We start from the raw sequence: 17,282 nt of genomic DNA, 5'->3' as shown, positions 1-17,282 counted from the left end.
AGGTAGTGGCCTACTCAGATGAGTAGCTGCAAAAGAGGAAGTCCACTTACAGGGGAGATATGAAGAACTCGGCAATGGAGCAAGGCTTCGTGAAAAGGGACAACGTGGGAGTCATTGCTAATTTCGAAGTCCAAGACTCGATTCAATATGCTGCGCTGGCACTTAAACAAATTCAGAAATTGGAGAGTTACCAACAAGAAGAGGTGGTAATCAAAGTTGAAAACATTGCTAGATACAAGCGCGGCGGGCATTATGGGTTCTTGGATGCTTGAAGTTGGCGGGATTCATGACCATCTGAAGAAAATCTAGACACTGCGGCCGCGCACGCAGACACAGTCCGGCCTGCTGCAGGACTTCTGGGGAAATGGGAAAAAGGCCGAGGATGTCTGATGTCGGGTATTGTGGCGGGCTTCGTGACGAACATGATGAGTATCCCGGCCCTGCACGGAGAAATAGGTCGAACTCATGAAGGGCTGGGATAAATTCGGGACTGAAAGTGGAGACAATCCAGGATGCTCGAGGATATTGCGTCTATGAGAAGCAATTTGGAGAGAGACTCTTTAAAGTGCAGTGAAGTCCGTGTGACACCAAGATAGAGAGGGACAACATGTGTTAAGGGAGAACTTCATCGTTCTCATCGAATCATTCAAGCGATTTGAGGTCGCTGAACACATCGAAGCAAACCCCATCATCAGCCCTGACAAACTACACGTCGCGCCACGTAGTCAGTCTCTGACCGGCCAGCAACGTGAGCGATTTTCTGAACTGCATCTCAACGACCTTCAGCCATTGTCGAGTCCCCTAAAGCTTTTTGGTAAAGCTTTCAACTGTCGACGACAAACGAGACCACAGAGGACCGACTTACTGAACTAACTTTGGCTGACCCTCGTACCCCTGCGGACCCTAGGTCCTCATCTTCCAGAACCTCTGGATATTTGAGTATCCCGTTCCCTTTGTTCACAATGCAGCCTTCCCAGAGTCCAGGTTTTCCAGAGCAGAGTGGGACCAGATCGTTGATAATCCTCCTCGTTAAGTCGTGGATACCATCTATCAAATCTTCAAGCCAAAAGCAAAAGAGGCTGCCGAAAACCCCGGAGATCAGGTCCCGGGCCCCGGGTGACCATAAATTACAGTGAAGCACTGGGAGCGAGTACAGGTAACTTGATGAAATGATGCCTATGGAACGAAGCTCTCTTGCTGAACCATCAGTCAAGAAAGAAGTCGAACACAAGGCCCTACTAGAAGCGATAACCCCAATCGCGACCGCTAGACGAACCATGAAGATCCCTGATTCCTCCGTCTTGACTGACAAAACACTGAATATAAGACCGATAAATCATTTCCAGCCGGATGCTAGGCAACAAGCTCTGGTATCAGGCCACCCCCGGGCGATAGTCAATCGTGAAGTTAAAGCGGCTCAGAAACTGGGCCCAACGCATCTGCCGTTCGGACGCCCTATCCGGAAGGGTGAGGTCTACCAGGCCTTGCTCGAGGGAGACCCCGCGGAGGAAGCCAACCAGGCCCAGAAGGACCAGGCAACCCCGCAGGCTCAGGCTTCGGAAAAAGCGTGGCTCCCCTGGATCGTCGCCTAGGGGGGCGCCCGCCAGTTGATCAAGGTTACGAAAAGTTCAAGAAGGAAGTTCAAGGATTTGAGGGCCTCCACACCTTCTACTTACCAACCCATTACCTTGAGTAGTTCTTGGGCTTCTTAGCCCGTCACAGTTCAAATGGCAGAACACAGACCCGCCGGACAGCCGGTGGTACGATACGGAAAGCCTCAAGGACGCTCCCATGAAGCCACAATAACGCCAAGACAAGTACCCTCTCCGCGCAGGACCACTGATTCGTTTTATACAATGGATCCAGGCTGCGCAAAACAAGGAGTTTCTTCCAGACCAGGATGAAGACAACGCTGCTCAGCAGCTATAATTGGCTGCGGAGCGGACACCTGGTGAGATCAGGCAGTTGATGGATACAAGCCTGGAAAGGAAGTGGAACTTTGTGGTGCGGAAGATAAAGAACATGGAAGAATACCACACAGTTGAAACCATGTTAAAAGAGTGCGAGCACTTGCTCAGGGAGGGAACCATATCAACAAGGGAATACATGAACCAGATGAAGGTACAAAGGTAGCTCTGCGGTTAGCAAAGCGATTCAATCTTCCAACTATTCCCCGAATGCCTCAAGCGAAGTCACAGCTTTGACAGCAAAGCGTTGCAATTACATGGCTTTTGACCAAATAGTACCTTCTCACGGGAGTGGAAGAAATGTCGGTGCTTGCTTTTTGCTGAGGCTATCAACGGCTGAAACCCCGGGATATAGAAACGCTTAAGAGTGAGAACGGATCATTCGCGTCGGGAACTCAGAGTCTGAAGAGCACCGGAAGTCCAACTGGTGTGGGATGTACTAACATGTCAGAAAATACGCGAGCTGCGCAGAACCCAACAAGGCCGCAAAATTGCGCTTTTAAACGGTTCCCCCTCCAAGGAACGCAAGAAACCAGGATTTCGGCCCACTACATGACCAAATAAAGATATCACTTGATACAGGACACACTTTTACTGCTTACCTTGTTCATGTTATATGGAAGACGACTTTTGAAGGTCCACACAGGATCTCGAAGCGGAAAGGACGGATCTCCATGGCATCAACCGAGAAACTCAACCAGGCCTATGTCGCGTGTCCACGCAAATGACCAGGCTTGGTATGTCTCTCCGCTCTTCGGTGGAGACGCAAAAACATCAATAAGCCCCTGGATTGAACCAACCTGCTACACAGGTGATTTTTCTTTACTGGCCTCATTGGCCAGTATAAGCTCGTCTGCGAGGACTGCTTCCAGTTTTCTAGACTCTACGTTTATCTTACTAGGCTGTTTAGCCTTGCATAGTTTCTATTGGGGTATCTATGTCCAAGCACTCATACATCAAGGGGGTGGGACAATTTGGTGCGCGACTGTCATGCAGGGGGTCTGGGGACCTCCAGGAGAGATTAAAAAAATGCTGGGTCTCTTCTCGCGCCTGGGCAAACACTCCAAGCAAGCCGACAACGTTGATGGCGTCGGTATGGTCCAGTTTGACTCGGTACTCCAAGGGAATCCCACCCAATGCGTCTATGTGGTTTTGAACTGGCAAAAGGGTGCCAATGCAGCATCGTTCCGCGGTTCCACTGGCATCTTAAGGTTGTGGTGCCGGATAGCAAGGGTTTTGAGAACGCTGAAATCTTTAGAGAACCGAAAGATATGCAAGATATGCGCGCACAGTCAATGATATCCTTGTCATCAGCGAAGCCTTGTTCTCGCATGTTAGGATACCTCCCTGACAATCCTCAACCACGGCACACACATACACCCGATCCACCCGCTGGCTCGACAACCGCTATCTTTTCGTGGCAGATATGATCAAGAAGGGCGACGTCGAGATGCTTCATGTCCCTGGCAAGGAGAACCCCGCAGACGGCTTCACCAAGGCACTCGATCCTGAGGCATTCTCCGCATTCAAACGTCTACTACACATGAAATCCTGCCCGGTAGCGGAGCCACCACGTGCCTGACACTCCGCACCACCAAGACTCGTATGATATTGCAACTTTATTACCTAATTAGGAAGAGAGATTGGCTTCATGTACTCTAAATCTGGCACCCCTGCTCGCCTAGGGAGCCGTGTCCGGACAGCCGGTTGGTCGGTAGGCGAGCGTCACGTGTCTGGTCACGTTGGCCACCGTGTTCTTGTCATTTCATCCCGAGTAGGCAGAAGCCCTTCTAGGTAGTCAGACAATATCACCCAGTTTCATCTGCCTCACGTCCCTGACATTGAACAATAACATATCATCATATATCCCTTCCCATGCCGTGGTGTAGGATTCGTATGACTCATGAGGCTGTGCACACATCCTCCTATATCTAGTACTAGTGCTGGCGGCTGAATGACTACACAAAGTGGCCTGACTACTTGCTTATACATAGGTAATAGGTAACTATGGTATATCTTCACAGCCTCATCCTCAGCCTTGCGCAAGAGTGGGGCCAAACCAACGGACAATCTGCAGCCTCAGCCCACCCCTGCTCTACATCCGCCATGTACTTCAATCGCAGTATATCCCTCGTAAAGTAATTATGTCCCCAAATCCTCATCCTCAAACCATCACCAAGTCTACACGCAAAAATGACCTTTCCCACGAATACCTCCACCCTCCTCACCACCCCGGCCCCCCAACCGCCAAACTCCACCCCATCAACTTCCCACTCTCCTCCCCCCAAATCCCCGAATACACCAACCTCATCGCCGCGATCATCGACAACGCCCTCACCCCCAGCGAATGCAACGACCTCATCCGTCTCGCCGAGTCCAGCACCATTCCCCCCTCCTCCAACCCCACCACCACCCCTCCGGTCTGGGACCGCGCCATGATCAACATCGGCAACGGCAAACAAGCCCTGGCAACCGACACCCGAAACTGCGGCCGAATCATCTGCGACGATGAACTCATCGCTGATAGACTCCTTACCCGCATCCTGCCCTTCCTGCAACAACTAGGAATCGACAAAATCGACAACCAGCCCAGAGTAACGGGGTTAGCGGGGCGGAATAGATCGTACAAGTTGACGAGGTTGAATGAACGATTACGATTTCTGAGGTACGAGGGCGGGGAGTTCTTCCGCCCCCATTGGGATGGGAATTATGTTACGCCGGATGGCACGGAGAGGAGTTATTATACGGTGCATGTTTATTTGAATGGCGACGGGGAACAGGATTTAAAGGAGTTGGAGAGGGAGATTAAGAGGGTGGAGGCGGGGAATGGGGAAGTGGTGAATTTGAATGTTGGGGGGAGATTGTTGGGTGGAGCAACGTCGTTTCTGCCAAGGTATGAGGAAAAAGAGAGGCATTTGAGGGTGTTTCCTAAGGTGGGCTCGGTGTTGGTCTTTCAGCAGAGGGATTTGTTACATGGTGGGGATCCGGTGGTGAGGGGGACGAAGTATACCCTGAGGACGGATGTGATGTATCGGCAGTGTGATTGAAGCGGTTGTTTGTGTGATAGATGAATGTCATCTGGCTGAAGCTGAATTTTGAGTGTTTGCTATCGGGCCAGCCGTGTGGCTTTAGAGATAAGCTGACATGGTTTCCTGAAGATTCCTCGACAGTGCTTCCTTGTGGAGTTAATCCCCGCTCTGTCAAAAAACTGAACCATGGATTTTACCGGATGCCTACACCGAGGCAGAAGCAAACACGAGCCAGCCCAGCAAAGTGACTGCAATAATACGAAGCTGACGTTAATTGTTGCCAAAGTTCCCCGGGCCCGTGGATCGCCTTGTTGTCCACTGCGGCCCCACCGATCGGAGCCACGCCAGGGTTGTTCCCTGCCCACTCGCCTGCCTGTCAGGCCTCTCTCTCTCCGTCACCTCCCCAACTGCAACCAGACGCAAACATCCACTCATCCACTTATCCACTCACTCCACATCTAGGGATCTTTCCTTAAAATTTGTCACATCAGCTAGCCGAATCCGACTCAACTATCTAGCCCAATGAACATTGAGTTGTCCCAAGTTCCATATCTGAACCTCCATTGGAGCAAACGCTGGTAACTCTAATTCTCTTAGTGCCTGCGATCCGCCACGATGATCCGTTCAGCTGCGGACTGCCCGGCCCAGCCTCTGCATCATAGCAAACCATGTGCTGCATCCCAAGCCTGTCCGTGTTCGGACCTACCAATCATCAATCGATGTCCGTGGCTCTTCAGGCCGCCAGCAACGAGGTCACCATGATCAGCCCCAGACCCATGTCTTATCAGTCGCTTGGCGAGTCCCTGTCTTTGTCAATTACAAAGGCCTTGGCTGAGCACAGCCTTTAGTCGCGTTAGAAATTATGAAGTGACCCCTCCCCCTGGCGAAGGCCTCACTTTCTTCCTTCAGAAATCCATTGCATTCTAGTAATCAGAGCAGCTGTATATTATTCACTGATAATGGAGTACATAGCAGCAGTGCTTGCATTTGCAGGTGTGCTGTCAGGTCAGTCAACCATCATATCTTTGCCGCTGTCTTTTTTTGCTGCCTCTCTGCACAAGCTTGTTCTGACCACAGGGCTGGATAGGTATAAATACTGGTGTTAACAGCGCACCTGAGACACATTTGATGCAGCGCGCGCTACCTAATGCCCCAGACGGTTACACGCCTTCCACGGTAGATTGCCCAGCAAGCCGTCCGACAGTGCGTAGTGCGACGGCGCTCTCGTCGAACGAGTCGTCATGGCTGAGGACCCGACGCAACAAGACCCTGTCGGCGATGAAGGACTTTTTTGGTCATGTCAATATCACAGACTTTGATGCGGTGGAATACCTCGACCGTGTCTCTAGCAACAGCTCGGATCTTCCTAACGTTGGAATTGCCGTCTCTGGTGGAGGGTATCGGGCGCTGATGAACGGAGCTGGAGCGATCAAGGCTTTCGATAGCCGGACGGAAAATTCTACCAACAGCGGCCAGCTGGGCGGCCTGCTGCAATCGGCAACATACCTGGCTGGCCTGAGTGGTGGTGGATGGCTGGTGGGATCTATTTATATGAATAACTTTTCCACCATTTCTTCACTCCAAGCGCCCCAGGAAGGGGGTGTTTGGGAGTTCCAGAACTCTATCTTCGAAGGTCCTGAGGGAGATAGCATTCAGATCGTGGACTCTGCTAGCTACTACAAGGATATTTACGACGCTGTGTCCGGCAAGAAAGATGCAGGGTATCCGACGTCTATTACCGATTACTGGTATGAGTCCAAGTTTCTATTGAACTTCAGTATTGCTGACTTGCCAGGGGCCGTGCTCTTTCATATCAACTCATCAACGCTACCGCAGGCGGTATTGACTACACCTGGTCATCCATTGCGCAGACCGATTCATTCCAAGAGGCAGATATGCCGATGCCTGTGTTGGTTGCAGATGGTCGGTACCCAGATGAGCTGCTAGTCAGCAGCAACGCTACGGTTTACGAGTTCAACCCCTGGGAATTCGGCACCTTTGACCCGACGGTGTACGGATTCGTCCCCCTCGAGTATCTGGGATCACGGTTTGTAGCCGGCACTCTTCCGAGCAACGAAAGTTGCGTTCGAGGCTTTGACAATGCCGGGTTCGTCATGGGGACTTCATCTTCCTTATTCAACCAGTTCCTCTTACAGATCAACTCTACCAGTCTCCCCGACTTTCTCAAGTCTGCGTTCACTGATATCCTCGAAGATATTGGACAGGATGACGAGGATATTGCAGTGTACGCGCCGAATCCATTCTACCTTTGGGCGAATTCAACATCACCATCTGCTCGCGAAACCGAACTGGATCTCGTGGACGGCGGAGAAGACCTCCAGAATATACCTCTTCACCCACTGATCCAACCAGAGCGTCATGTGGATGTCATCTTCGCGGTGGACTCCTCCGCCGACACCACCTACAATTGGCCCAATGGAACCGCGTTGGTTGCGACGTATGAACGTAGCCAGAACTCAACCGGAATCGCCAATGGCACCGCCTTCCCTGCTATTCCCGACCAGAATACCTTTGTCAACGAAGGTCTCAACACGCGACCCACATTTTTTGGGTGCGACGCGTCGAACACTACCGGAACAGCTCCCTTGATCGTTTACATCCCCAACTTCCCGTACGTGACCTACTCGAACATGTCGACATTCGATCCCAGCTATCCCGAGTCCGAAACAGAGAGCGTCATCCTCAACGGATACAATGTCGCAACAATGGGCAATAGCAGTCGCGACGGTGACTGGTCGGCCTGTGTGGGATGTGCCGTTCTCAGTCGGTCCTTCGAACGCACCAACACCAATGTGCCGGATATCTGCACCCAGTGCTTCCAAAGATACTGCTGGAATGGCACGACCAATAGCGCCACCCCAGAAACATACGAGCCAACGACTGTATACGACAATGCGGGCTATGGTGTCCTTCCCACTGTTTTGGCGAGTGTGCTTGCCGCAGGCATGACTGTTACTGCACTCCTGTAAAACAACTTTCTTGTATATGATGTATGTATGGCTACTGTAGGATTTCGATAAATGAAGATGTCCACATCCACTAAGTATCCAGGAAAACACCGTGTGTTAATTAGATAGAGTCCAAGTGACGTCCTCGACTCGCATCGGAACCACCCTCTCACGTGCCGCGTTACCAGGGAAACCGCCGCCCGATCGCCCAAATAAGCAACCCGCCACAACAGGAGCTTGCCGAACTTGACGATCCGCCTCCGCTTCCGCTACGCTACCTCTACCTCTAATCCCACTCACTCACACCCAACGCGACAACCACCACCTCCACCAACCCCCCAGCTCCCCTTCGACCCTACATGAGCATCCGGGGTTAATCTAACAGTGACCGTTCACTCATCATCCGTGAACGCACAATGAGCACGGCAATCCACCACTAAGTCCCCACCGCCAACACCACAACAAAAGCGGGACATCAACAACAACGCGGTCCATCCCATTCCAACCCAACCCACCCCCGACTACTAAATAATCAACCACACAGCATGGCTCGCGCAGCAGTCATCCCACAATCATCACCGGCTAAGCGGACGACGCGCACCCGAACCAAGGGCTCGACCACATCGACATCAACTAAGCCCGCGCCGAAAACAACAAAAGCCAAAGCACCGAGCTCGGCCACTGAAGCAAGAAAGAGGGGTGTAAGAACCACATCAGCAGCTACGAGCAAGCCGGTCGAAGATGATTCGGATGAGTCAACTGATGATGAGATCGGTATGGTTGATGAAAAGGAGAAGGTGAAGACGACGAAGGGTCGACCCGCGACGAAAGCCGCTACGAGCACAACAGGTAGGCGTGGGAGGAAGCCCGCGAAGGTTGACTTGGATAGCGATAATGATGACGAGCTTGCTCAGTCGGACGCGCCGAAGAAGCGCGCTGGGAGACCGAGAACCAAGCCTGTGTCGACACCTGCGAAGCCCGAGACTGTTGCCCCCAAGGCGCGAGGAAGGCCCAAGGGGTCTACGGCTGCTACGAAGGCGGCGAAGCCGGTTGATCCGGTCAAGGAGAATACGAGGTTGAATGCGAAGGGATTTACGGATTTGGATTTCTCGTCGTCGCAGGATGCTCCGAGGAGGGTTTTTATTGCGACTAACTCGGTGAGTTCGGCGGCGAGGTCGAATCTGTTGCGGGGACCGGCGAAGAAGAAGAAGGTTACGTTTCAGGATCCGTTTGACTCGGCTGGCGAGGAAGTGAGTGAGGAGCCGTCGCCTCCGCCGGCTGCGGGGAGGAGACGGGGCACGATTGGGCCCGGACGGCAGGCAGGTCTTGCGTCCAAGCCGGTGCGTAAGACTGCAGCGACGACTGGCAGGGGGAGGAAGCCGGCAGCAGCAGCGACGGCGGCGGCGAAGAAGAAGGATGGTCCTAAGCCGCTTTCGCCGAAGAAGGCGACGCAGGTTGCTAAGGCCTTGTCTTCGTATGCCAACTCGGATAGTGAGGATGATGAGCTGAGTGGTGAGAAGGATCAGATCAAGTTCGTTGTTGACTCATCTGCCAAACACGGATCAGAAAAAACCGGTCTGAGTTCGCCGGTGAAGAAGATCAACCTCACCGAAAAGTACCGAAAATCTCTTGACGAAAATGGAGAGCCTCTGCCTGGCCCTCGGCGATCGATTGATTTTAACGATACGCTTCTGATGTCCAGCCCGGCGCGCCGGCCGCCTCCTTCGCCGTTTAATTTCACTATGAGGGAGACTCCTAAGCGTGGTGGGTTTGCTCTCCGCGATGACGCGAAGCAATTGTCACAACCTCATCTCTCGCCGACGCATAATTCACCGCTCAAGTTATCGCCCAGGAAGGCGCACTTGGAGACTCCTAAGCGTAGCGGTATCTTCCTGGATGGCGGGAACTCGTTGTCTCAGCCCAACTTTACCCCCGGACGCAACTCCCCTCTCAAATCGTCCCCCAGAAAGGGTCTATTTGGAGCGTCATTCACCTCCTCTCAGGCGCATGCCGAATCCACGGCGACTCCATTGAGACATAGCGTTTCTTTCCTTCAAAGTCCCGCAAAGAAGATTGCTTCGCCTTTTAAAAGCTCCTTGTTCGCCAGCAGGAGTACCATAAAAGAACGTCCCACTGCCGAAGATGATGTCAATGTTGATGCGCCTGCTACACCAGATGTTGAAGAATCGCCGCTGAGAATGACTGACTTTGAGAAACCCAACGAGGTCGAAAGGGAGGACGAGCAGGTTGATGACGCGCCGGTAGAGGAACTCGATGCACTCGATACAACAAAGGATATCCACGCTCGGTCTCCAGCTATTGCAGAGCTTGACGACGAGGTCGAAAGCGAGGATGAACAAGTCGATGATGCATCTCCCGATGATGATGTATTGGATACAACAAAAGAGGTCCAGGTTCAGTCTCCCGCCGTCGCAGAGCTTGACGAGGAACTCGAAAGTGAGGATGAACAAGTCGATGACGCAGCACCCGAGGAAGTTGATGCATTGGATGCAACAAGGGACATCCACGCTCAGTCACCCGCCGTTGCGGAACGGCTTGATGAGGAGGATACTCTACACGAAGAGTTCGATCGGGAAGAGACCATTGAATACGAGCAGGAGGCCAACACTGTGACTGAAAGTGTTGCTGCCCAGGACGAACATACTGAAGGCAATGTGCACGCTGTTCAGGATGCGGAAGAAGCAGTCGATGAAGCTGCTGAATCCGAGGACGAGGTCATAGAGGAACCCTTGGATGAGCCCATGGAGGATCTCGCCGTAGAGCCTGTGGAGGAGCCCGTCGAAGATATCATGGACGAGCCTTTGGAAGAAGCTGTCCAGGAGCCTGTTGATGTGCCCATGGACGAACGCACAGAAGACCCTGTGGAAGAGCCTACAGAGGAGCCCATGGAGGAGCCCGTTGAGGAACCCATGGAGGAACCCATGGAGGAGCCTGTGGATGATCTCATCGACGAACCCGCTGAGGAGCCCACTCGGGAACCTGTTGCAGAGCCTGCTGATGAGCCTATCGATGAGCCTACCGAATTGCCCATGGAGCAACCTGTGGAAGAACCCGTGGAGGCTGCAGCTGATGCTATGGAGGCAGCGATAGCAGAACCTGTGGAGGAGCCCATGGAGGACCCCATGGAGTCTGACGAGGGGTTTGCTGAGGAAGTCATCGCAGATCCTATCGATGAACCCGTCACGGAGCCTGTTGCTAAGCCTGTCCAAGAGTCCGATTCTGAACAAGTCCAATCAACGGTAGAGGATCTGGGTGTCTCTAGAAAAAGTGATGTTGGAGAGCTCGTCGAAGATCTGCCCACTGAACACGCCGATGATAATGCAGACTCTGATGCTGAGCCCCTCGCCGTTGATGATAGAGAGAGCACCGTCGAAGTCGATGATGCCTCCGCGGAACAGGCCAAGGGCCTTGACCAAGTAGTGGAGGAACATACCGAGACACACGGAGCCCAAGACGAGACTTCGGTTGCACACCAGGAAAACGCCGATGATCAGTCCGATCACGAGGTTGAAGAGGAAGTGGATGAAAAGCCGAAGATCAAGTATGCTCAAAACCCAGGACTAAGACACAGCTTGGTTGAGGGTCTTGAAGATGTTTTTGTCGAGCGCAGTGCTTCTGAGCCTGTCGAGGATGTCCATGATTCTTCGGAGACAGAGGACGACCCTGATATGCTGGAGGCTGGTGACGAAAATGCCACAGATATTTTCGACGACTTTGACGACGATGTGAGCGAGAACTACCCTTTCGACGACGGCGAGCCTACGCTTGTGGCGGTCGAACCGACTGAGTATATCCCGCCTAACCCTCAGCCCATCCTGCCGTATGAGGTTGAGGAGCCAGAGGGTTCTTACAGTCCGACTCGTCAGATTTACTACACCAAACGCGTGCTCTCTCCTGTTCGGTTCATCGAGTCTCCTGTCCGACGCAATGTGAGAACTGGTCCTTCAAATTATGAGCCAGCTGCAGCAGACAGCGACAATGAGGTGCAAGATAATAACAACCTGCCGGACCCATTTGTCGATCCCAGACAAGCGACACCTCGCCGCAGATCCACTAGAAGATTAGTCCTTGAGAACGCCCCTCGGTTCACACCACTGGCGCAACAGTTTGGCCAGTGGAAGGCTAGCAGCCCTGCAAAGGCCCACCCGAAGCGCCCTCGAAGGGGAGTATTCTCTTTGGGAGGCAGCAAGCGGTCCAGCAACGTCACTGCTGCTTCTGAAGTGTCGTATCCCGATGTCTCCAGCCAAGCGCAAAGTTCCTCGTCTAAATCACCCATGCCGGAAGCGAGCAACGAGGCCGATGTGCCTGAAATTTACGAAGACAAGGACCAAGAGCAGGAGCCACAAGCACTTGCAGGCGATACTGAAGTAGTCGAGTCATCGGGGCAGTCCGTCACGGAGGTAGTCGAGGACATTCCCGCGCCTCTGCCTGTGGTTGACGCAAGCGAAGACAAGGAGAACGCACAGGAGAAGGTTGCATCTGTGACCGACAGTCCGGTTCCTGCTTCTGAGCCACAGGATGTTGTTGAGCCACAGGCTGTTGTCGGGCCACCGGTAGACGAGGACAAGGAAAACGAACAGGAAAAGGTGGCATCTGTGCCCGAGAGCCCGGTTCCTGCTTCTGAGCCACGGGCTGTTATTGAGCCACAAGCAAACGAGGATAAGGAGAACGAACAGGTAAAGGTAGCATCTGCAATCAGCAGCCCGACTCCTGTTTCTAAGCCACAGGCAGACGAGGACAAGGAGAACGAACAGGAAAAAATAACACCTGTGCCCGAGAGCCCAGTTGCTGCCTCTAAATCACAGGCTGAGGACAAGATGAATGGGAATATCCCAGTTCTTGCGCCTTTCACGCCGATGAAGAACAGAATCTCTCAGATGCAAACTCAAACCGTGCACACGGTGTCCAAAGTTCCACTTAAGCCTGAGGGTGAGATCTCACCATTGAAGATTTCGCGCAAGCGAGGTCTTTCGTTCTCTGCCCCTTCTCCCAGGCGGTCTTCGAGACCCCGCCTCTCGACGTTCGCACCTGTCGAGCAAAATGCCCCATCTATCTCGCCTCGCAAGTCGCCCAGACTGCAAAGAGCCGCGGAACGTCAATCTCCGGAGCACGCGCAAGCCCCTTCCACGGCCAAGAAAGCAGTCGAAGCCCAGGCACCTGCTTCCCACAAGCGCCCGGCTCAGTCGCCCAATCCTAAAAAGAAGTCGAAAACGCCTCGCACGAGCATCAGTGCGCCCAAGTTGGCCCTGCAGGGGGCTGTTGCATACGTGGATGTTCATACCACCGAGGGAGAGGACGCCAGTGGTATTTTCATCGAGCTCCTGCAGCAAATGGGAGCCCGATGCGTGAAGAACTGGTCGTGGAACCCTCGCGCCAGCGTATCCCCCGAGGAGGGAACAGAGCCCAAGGAGGGCAAAGTAGGAATAACCCACGTCATCTACAAAGATGGAGGTGTGCGGACCTTGGAGAAGGTCCGACATGCAAAAGGTCTCGTGAAGTGCGTCGGAGTCGGCTGGGTTCTCGACTGCGAACGAGAAAACAAATGGCTCGACGAGTCTCATTACGAAGTCGACCTCTCCATCATCCCCCGCGGTGGTGCCAAACGCCGCAAGAGCATGGAGCCCCGAGCCCTCAGCAACATCAACGGCACCCTCGTCAAGGCCGAGCCCGCCACAAACCGCAGACGATCCGTCCTGCCCCCCAAAGACACCTCCTCCACTGCCGCCATCACCGCCCGAGACACCACCCCCTCCTCGCGCGACTCCCCCGCTACCCCCGATGACACCCCCAAATACGGCGCCGGCCACTCCGAAGCCGACCAGGACTTCTGCCACACCCCCAAAACCCCCGGCTACACCATCGACATGGACGCCATCGGCATGTCCCCAGCCACGCCCTTCTATCTCTCCCAACGGACAAAACTCGTCCAACAAACCTGCCCTCCCAAACAAACTCGCCAGGGTCTATTCACATCGGCGACTCCAGCCCGTGAACCGAACCAAAAGCTGCGCGCTAAATTGGAGGCCGCGCGGAGGAAGAGTATGGCGTATAAGCCGAGAGTGGGAAGTCCCCTTGTTGAGTAGGATTCTTCCTACTGCTTCTACTCCTCTTTCTCTTTGAGTTTGGGTTTGGGTATAGGTCTATGTATGTATGTATGCTATCTTGAAAGTCCGGGTTTTTTGTGTTTGTTCTTGTGTTGGTTTCATGGACAGGATAGTTTGTTCACATTGCTTTGGTTTGCGTTTGGTTTGGTTTGGTTTGTTTATTTTACATACTACATACCCCCTTTGTTTGTCTGCAGAGTGGAAATATTATGGGTTTTACGATAACTAGGTTACAAATAAGTTGGGTTATTAGGATTATGCAATTGCATAAAGGTCATATCCTATTCTCTTTTTCTCTGTCCAAATGTAATTTCATGATCACCAATGAAAGAGGTATACCTTACTACTCTGTCCTATTTGCAGTCATGCAAGACTGATTTGGGAGGTTATATTTATTTTCAATGTACTCATTCTTGGGGCAAGATAGGGACTAATTTGATTCCGAACCGTCCGAGTCCATCAACTGCTCGTCAATTTCGCGATAGAATCCGGCGACGAGGAAGGCTAGCTCGAGGGCCTGTTTCTCGTTTAGACGCGGATCGCAGAACGTTGTGTACCGCTCGCTTAGTCCCTCTTCGGTCAGGCCACCGGCACCGCCGACACACTCGGTGACGGCTTCGCCGGTGAGTTCGAGGTGCATGCCGCCGAGGAAGGAGCCCGCAGCGCGGTGGATCTCTAATGCTTGTTTCAGCTCGGAGAGAATGTCGCTGAAGTGGCGGGTCTTGACGCCCGAGGGCGTGCTCTGGGTGTTGCCGTGCATGGGATCACATTGCCACACGGGGAGGTGGCCGGAGGCTTGTACGGCAGCGATGTGGCCCGGGAGGTATTGGGCAATTTTGGAGGCGCCGTAGCGCGAGATGAGGGTGACTTTGCCGATTTCGTGGCTCGGGTTGACGATGTCGAGGAGTTGGATGAGTTCTTCTGGAGTCATGCTGGGGCCGATCTTGATCCCGATGGGGTTGACGATTCCTCGGAAGAATTCGACGTGTGCACCGTTGAGCTGTCGTGTGCGGTCGCCGATCCAGAGGAAGTGCGAGGAGGTGGCGTAGTAGGATTTGGGGGCGCGGTGGAGGTGGAGGCAGATGAGGGTTGGGGTTGGAGGTCGGGGTTGCGGAGGAGACGGGTCAGGCTTTGTTCGTATTCGAGCAGAAGACCCTCGTGACTTGTATAGACATCTACCGTCTCGACACCGCGATCGGTGTCGATGCCCACGGTTTGCATGAAGCGGAGGGCGTCCTTGACGCGGCTGACGATTCGGGTGTATTGCTCCCGGATGGAGGGGGTGATGACATGGCCGAGACCCCAGTCGAGAGGGGAGTGCAGGTCAGCCAGACCGGAGGAGAGAGAGGCCCGGAGGTAGTTGAGGGTTGCGGCGGAGTGGAAGTAGGCGGAAACGAGCCTGGAGGGATCAGGTTTGCGGGACTCGGGGGTGGCATCGAAGCCGTTGATGTTGTCGCCGCGGAAAGAGGGCATCTCGACGCCGTCAATGACTTCCATTGGACTCGAACGGGGCCTAGATTGGTGTGAGCATGCAATTGGACCGGGATTCAAGTGGTTAAACTGACTTGGCGAATTGTCCTGCAATTCGGGCAATACGGACGACGGGCTTGTTTGCTCCTGCGGAGGTGGTTAGCATGGTGCACCAAGGTGGTGCTGATGTGTGGACTCACCCCAAATCAAGACCAAGCTCATCTGAAGCAGTAGTTTGACCTTGGCCTCGATCATGTCCTGATTACAGTAATCGAAGAGTTCCGCGCAGTCACCTGTTGAAGCATCAACATCATATCCGGTGATTTAGTTCAGTATGGAGATAGAGACTATACATACCTCCCTGAAGCACAAACGCCTTTCCGAGAGCTACATTCTTCAAGCTCTTCTTCAGATTGTTCACCTATCATCCATATCAGTATATATGCGCGGTGACTTGGCCATGGAAAAACTGTCGTACTTCTTGGGTTGTGACCAAAGGCGGTAGCTTCTGCAGCTTGCCCAGCGCTGCTTGTACGCCCTGAGCATCATCGTAGACGACATCCTGTTTGATGGGTTTGGAGGCCCAAGCTAGCAAATATTGGTCAGCAATCAGCAGCCAATTGACCAGGAAGCAGAACCAGGAACGCACAGCTGGGGGACCAGTCCTCCATTGTTTGTTGGTGGGGGGAAAGTGATCGACGCTAGGAGCTGTCAACTGTGGATTCGAGGGGTGATTCCCCACTGCACAAGACCAAGGGACGCAATGAGGGACTCCAGGGGAAGAAATCACAAAGAACAAAGTAAGAGAAAGAAAGAAGCGAACAGGAGAAGAGCAGAACCGGCAAGCGAGAAGTAGAAGTCCGGCCAGCTTGAAGAAAAGGAGCAAGTTGGCCGCCGGTTATTCGCGGTTTGGCGTTGAGTCACGCTCCTGCGCTAGCTGTATCGGGGATAGCCTCGTAGCGGGCCATCGGGAGTCCGACGTCATTTGGCCGCCCTTCTTCAGCGTCTCTTATTGTTGGTTTCTTATTGATTAATTGAAGGATTGACTTGATTAAAATCTCACCTTATCTTCAACTAAGCTAGATCCTGCGTCCACCATGTCCGATTCCATTCCCTCCGCTCATGCAGACGCTGAGGCCCCCGAGCAGCAGCACCCCCCTGCCAACGCCGAGGACCGCAAGGCCGCCGCGGCTCTCTCCGCCCTCAACACCAGCCAGATCGCCTCCGACGCCACACCCAAGGCACCGTCCGCGGCTGACCAAGAGGCCCTCGGAAAGGCAATGAGTCGGTTGGAGATTGCGGCGGGACACGGCTTGAGCAAAAAGCCGGTGGCTGAGGCGCAGAGGAAGGAGGCCGAGGTGGTCAAGAAGAAGGCCGTCAAGGTGGCTGCCGAGGATGTCAACCTCTTGGTATGGTACTTCCCTTGTTCGCGCTCTGTGACGGATGCATACTAATGGGTATGTTGGCGATTGCAGGTGAATGAGCTGGATTTGACCAAAATCAAGGCGACGGAGCTTTTGAAGTTGCATGACGGCAATGTTGTCCAGGCCATCAGGGCCTTTGTTACCCCGGCTTTGGGGGCGTGATACCCTCCACATTGTAGATGAAAATGGTTGAGCTGGTCTCGAAAATTTGCAAGACATATCCGTTTACACGTCATAATGAATTCAGAAATTTGATGAACCAGGCCGTCTATCGTAACCAGACATTCCTCGTATATCC

General features: G+C 53.3%; 5 protein-coding genes across 5 annotated transcripts; 4 read left to right on the top strand and 1 right to left on the bottom strand.

The window, feature by feature from the left end:
* Positions 1-3,688: 3,688 nt before the first annotated feature.
* On the top strand, positions 3,689-5,113 carry BO94DRAFT_344435 (uncharacterized protein). Its single transcript, XM_025607062.1, has one exon. It carries the CDS (start codon positions 4,112-4,114, stop codon positions 5,012-5,014), a length of 903 nt encoding a protein of 300 aa, XP_025470254.1. The 5' UTR covers positions 3,689-4,111; the 3' UTR covers positions 5,015-5,113.
* A 1,011-nt stretch (positions 5,114-6,124) lies between these two features.
* On the top strand, positions 6,125-7,986 carry BO94DRAFT_543715 (lysophospholipase family protein; the record flags this gene model as incomplete). The annotated part of the gene is made up of 2 exons (XM_025613149.1): positions 6,125-6,744; positions 6,792-7,986. The coding sequence occupies 2 exons, from the start codon at positions 6,125-6,127 to the stop codon at positions 7,984-7,986; spliced, it is 1,815 nt and encodes a 604-aa protein (XP_025470253.1).
* A 291-nt stretch (positions 7,987-8,277) lies between these two features.
* BO94DRAFT_532429 (uncharacterized protein) lies at positions 8,278-14,367 on the top strand (the record flags this gene model as incomplete). The annotated part of the gene is made up of 1 exon (XM_025611118.1): positions 8,278-14,367. A coding segment is annotated over exon 1 (5,555 nt), but the record flags the coding sequence as incomplete, so codon positions are not given.
* Positions 14,341-16,419, bottom strand: BO94DRAFT_532428 (3-deoxy-7-phosphoheptulonate synthase class II). The gene is made up of 7 exons (XM_025611117.1): positions 16,210-16,419; positions 16,039-16,148; positions 15,918-15,981; positions 15,761-15,853; positions 15,656-15,707; positions 15,270-15,603; positions 14,341-15,219 (listed from the first exon to the last, which is right to left on the bottom strand). The coding sequence occupies exons 1-7, from the start codon at positions 16,229-16,231 to the stop codon at positions 14,521-14,523; spliced, it is 1,374 nt and encodes a 457-aa protein (XP_025470251.1). The 5' UTR covers positions 16,232-16,419; the 3' UTR covers positions 14,341-14,520.
* Positions 16,420-16,587: 168 nt separating this feature from the next.
* Positions 16,588-17,249, top strand: BO94DRAFT_532427 (huntingtin-interacting protein K). Its single transcript, XM_025611116.1, has 2 exons — positions 16,588-16,969; positions 17,036-17,249. Exons 1-2 carry the CDS (start codon positions 16,658-16,660, stop codon positions 17,144-17,146), a joined length of 423 nt encoding a protein of 140 aa, XP_025470250.1. The 5' UTR covers positions 16,588-16,657; the 3' UTR covers positions 17,147-17,249.
* The last annotated feature ends 33 nt before the right edge of the window (positions 17,250-17,282 follow it).

Source organism: Aspergillus sclerotioniger (genome assembly GCF_003184525.1).
Source record: "Aspergillus sclerotioniger CBS 115572 chromosome Unknown BO94scaffold_6, whole genome shotgun sequence".
Classification (NCBI taxonomy): Eukaryota; Fungi; Ascomycota; class Eurotiomycetes; order Eurotiales; family Aspergillaceae; genus Aspergillus; species Aspergillus sclerotioniger.
The sequence above is the reverse complement of the archived record's forward strand: the minus strand, read 5'-3'. Positions and strand labels throughout refer to the sequence as shown.

Excerpts from the sequence above, each read along its gene's own strand:
- BO94DRAFT_532428 (XM_025611117.1), bottom strand. The coding sequence starts at position 16,231 with ATGGAGGACTGGTCCCCCAGCT. Across the intron at positions 15,982-16,038 it reads CTTTGGTCACAACCCAAGAA|GTGAACAATCTGAAGAAGAG; the intron begins GTACGACAGTTT and ends TATGGATGATAG. Across the intron at positions 15,604-15,655 it reads ATTGCAGGACAATTCGCCAA|GCCCCGTTCGAGTCCAATGG; the intron begins GTCAGTTTAACC and ends ACACCAATCTAG.
- BO94DRAFT_344435 (XM_025607062.1), top strand. The coding sequence starts at position 4,112 with ATGTCCCCAAATCCTCATCCTCAAACCATCACCAAGTCTACACGCAAA.
- BO94DRAFT_532427 (XM_025611116.1), top strand. The coding sequence starts at position 16,658 with ATGTCCGATTCCATTCCCTCCGCTCATGCAGACGCTGAGGCCCCCGAG. Across the intron at positions 16,970-17,035 it reads CCGAGGATGTCAACCTCTTG|GTGAATGAGCTGGATTTGAC; the intron begins GTATGGTACTTC and ends TGGCGATTGCAG.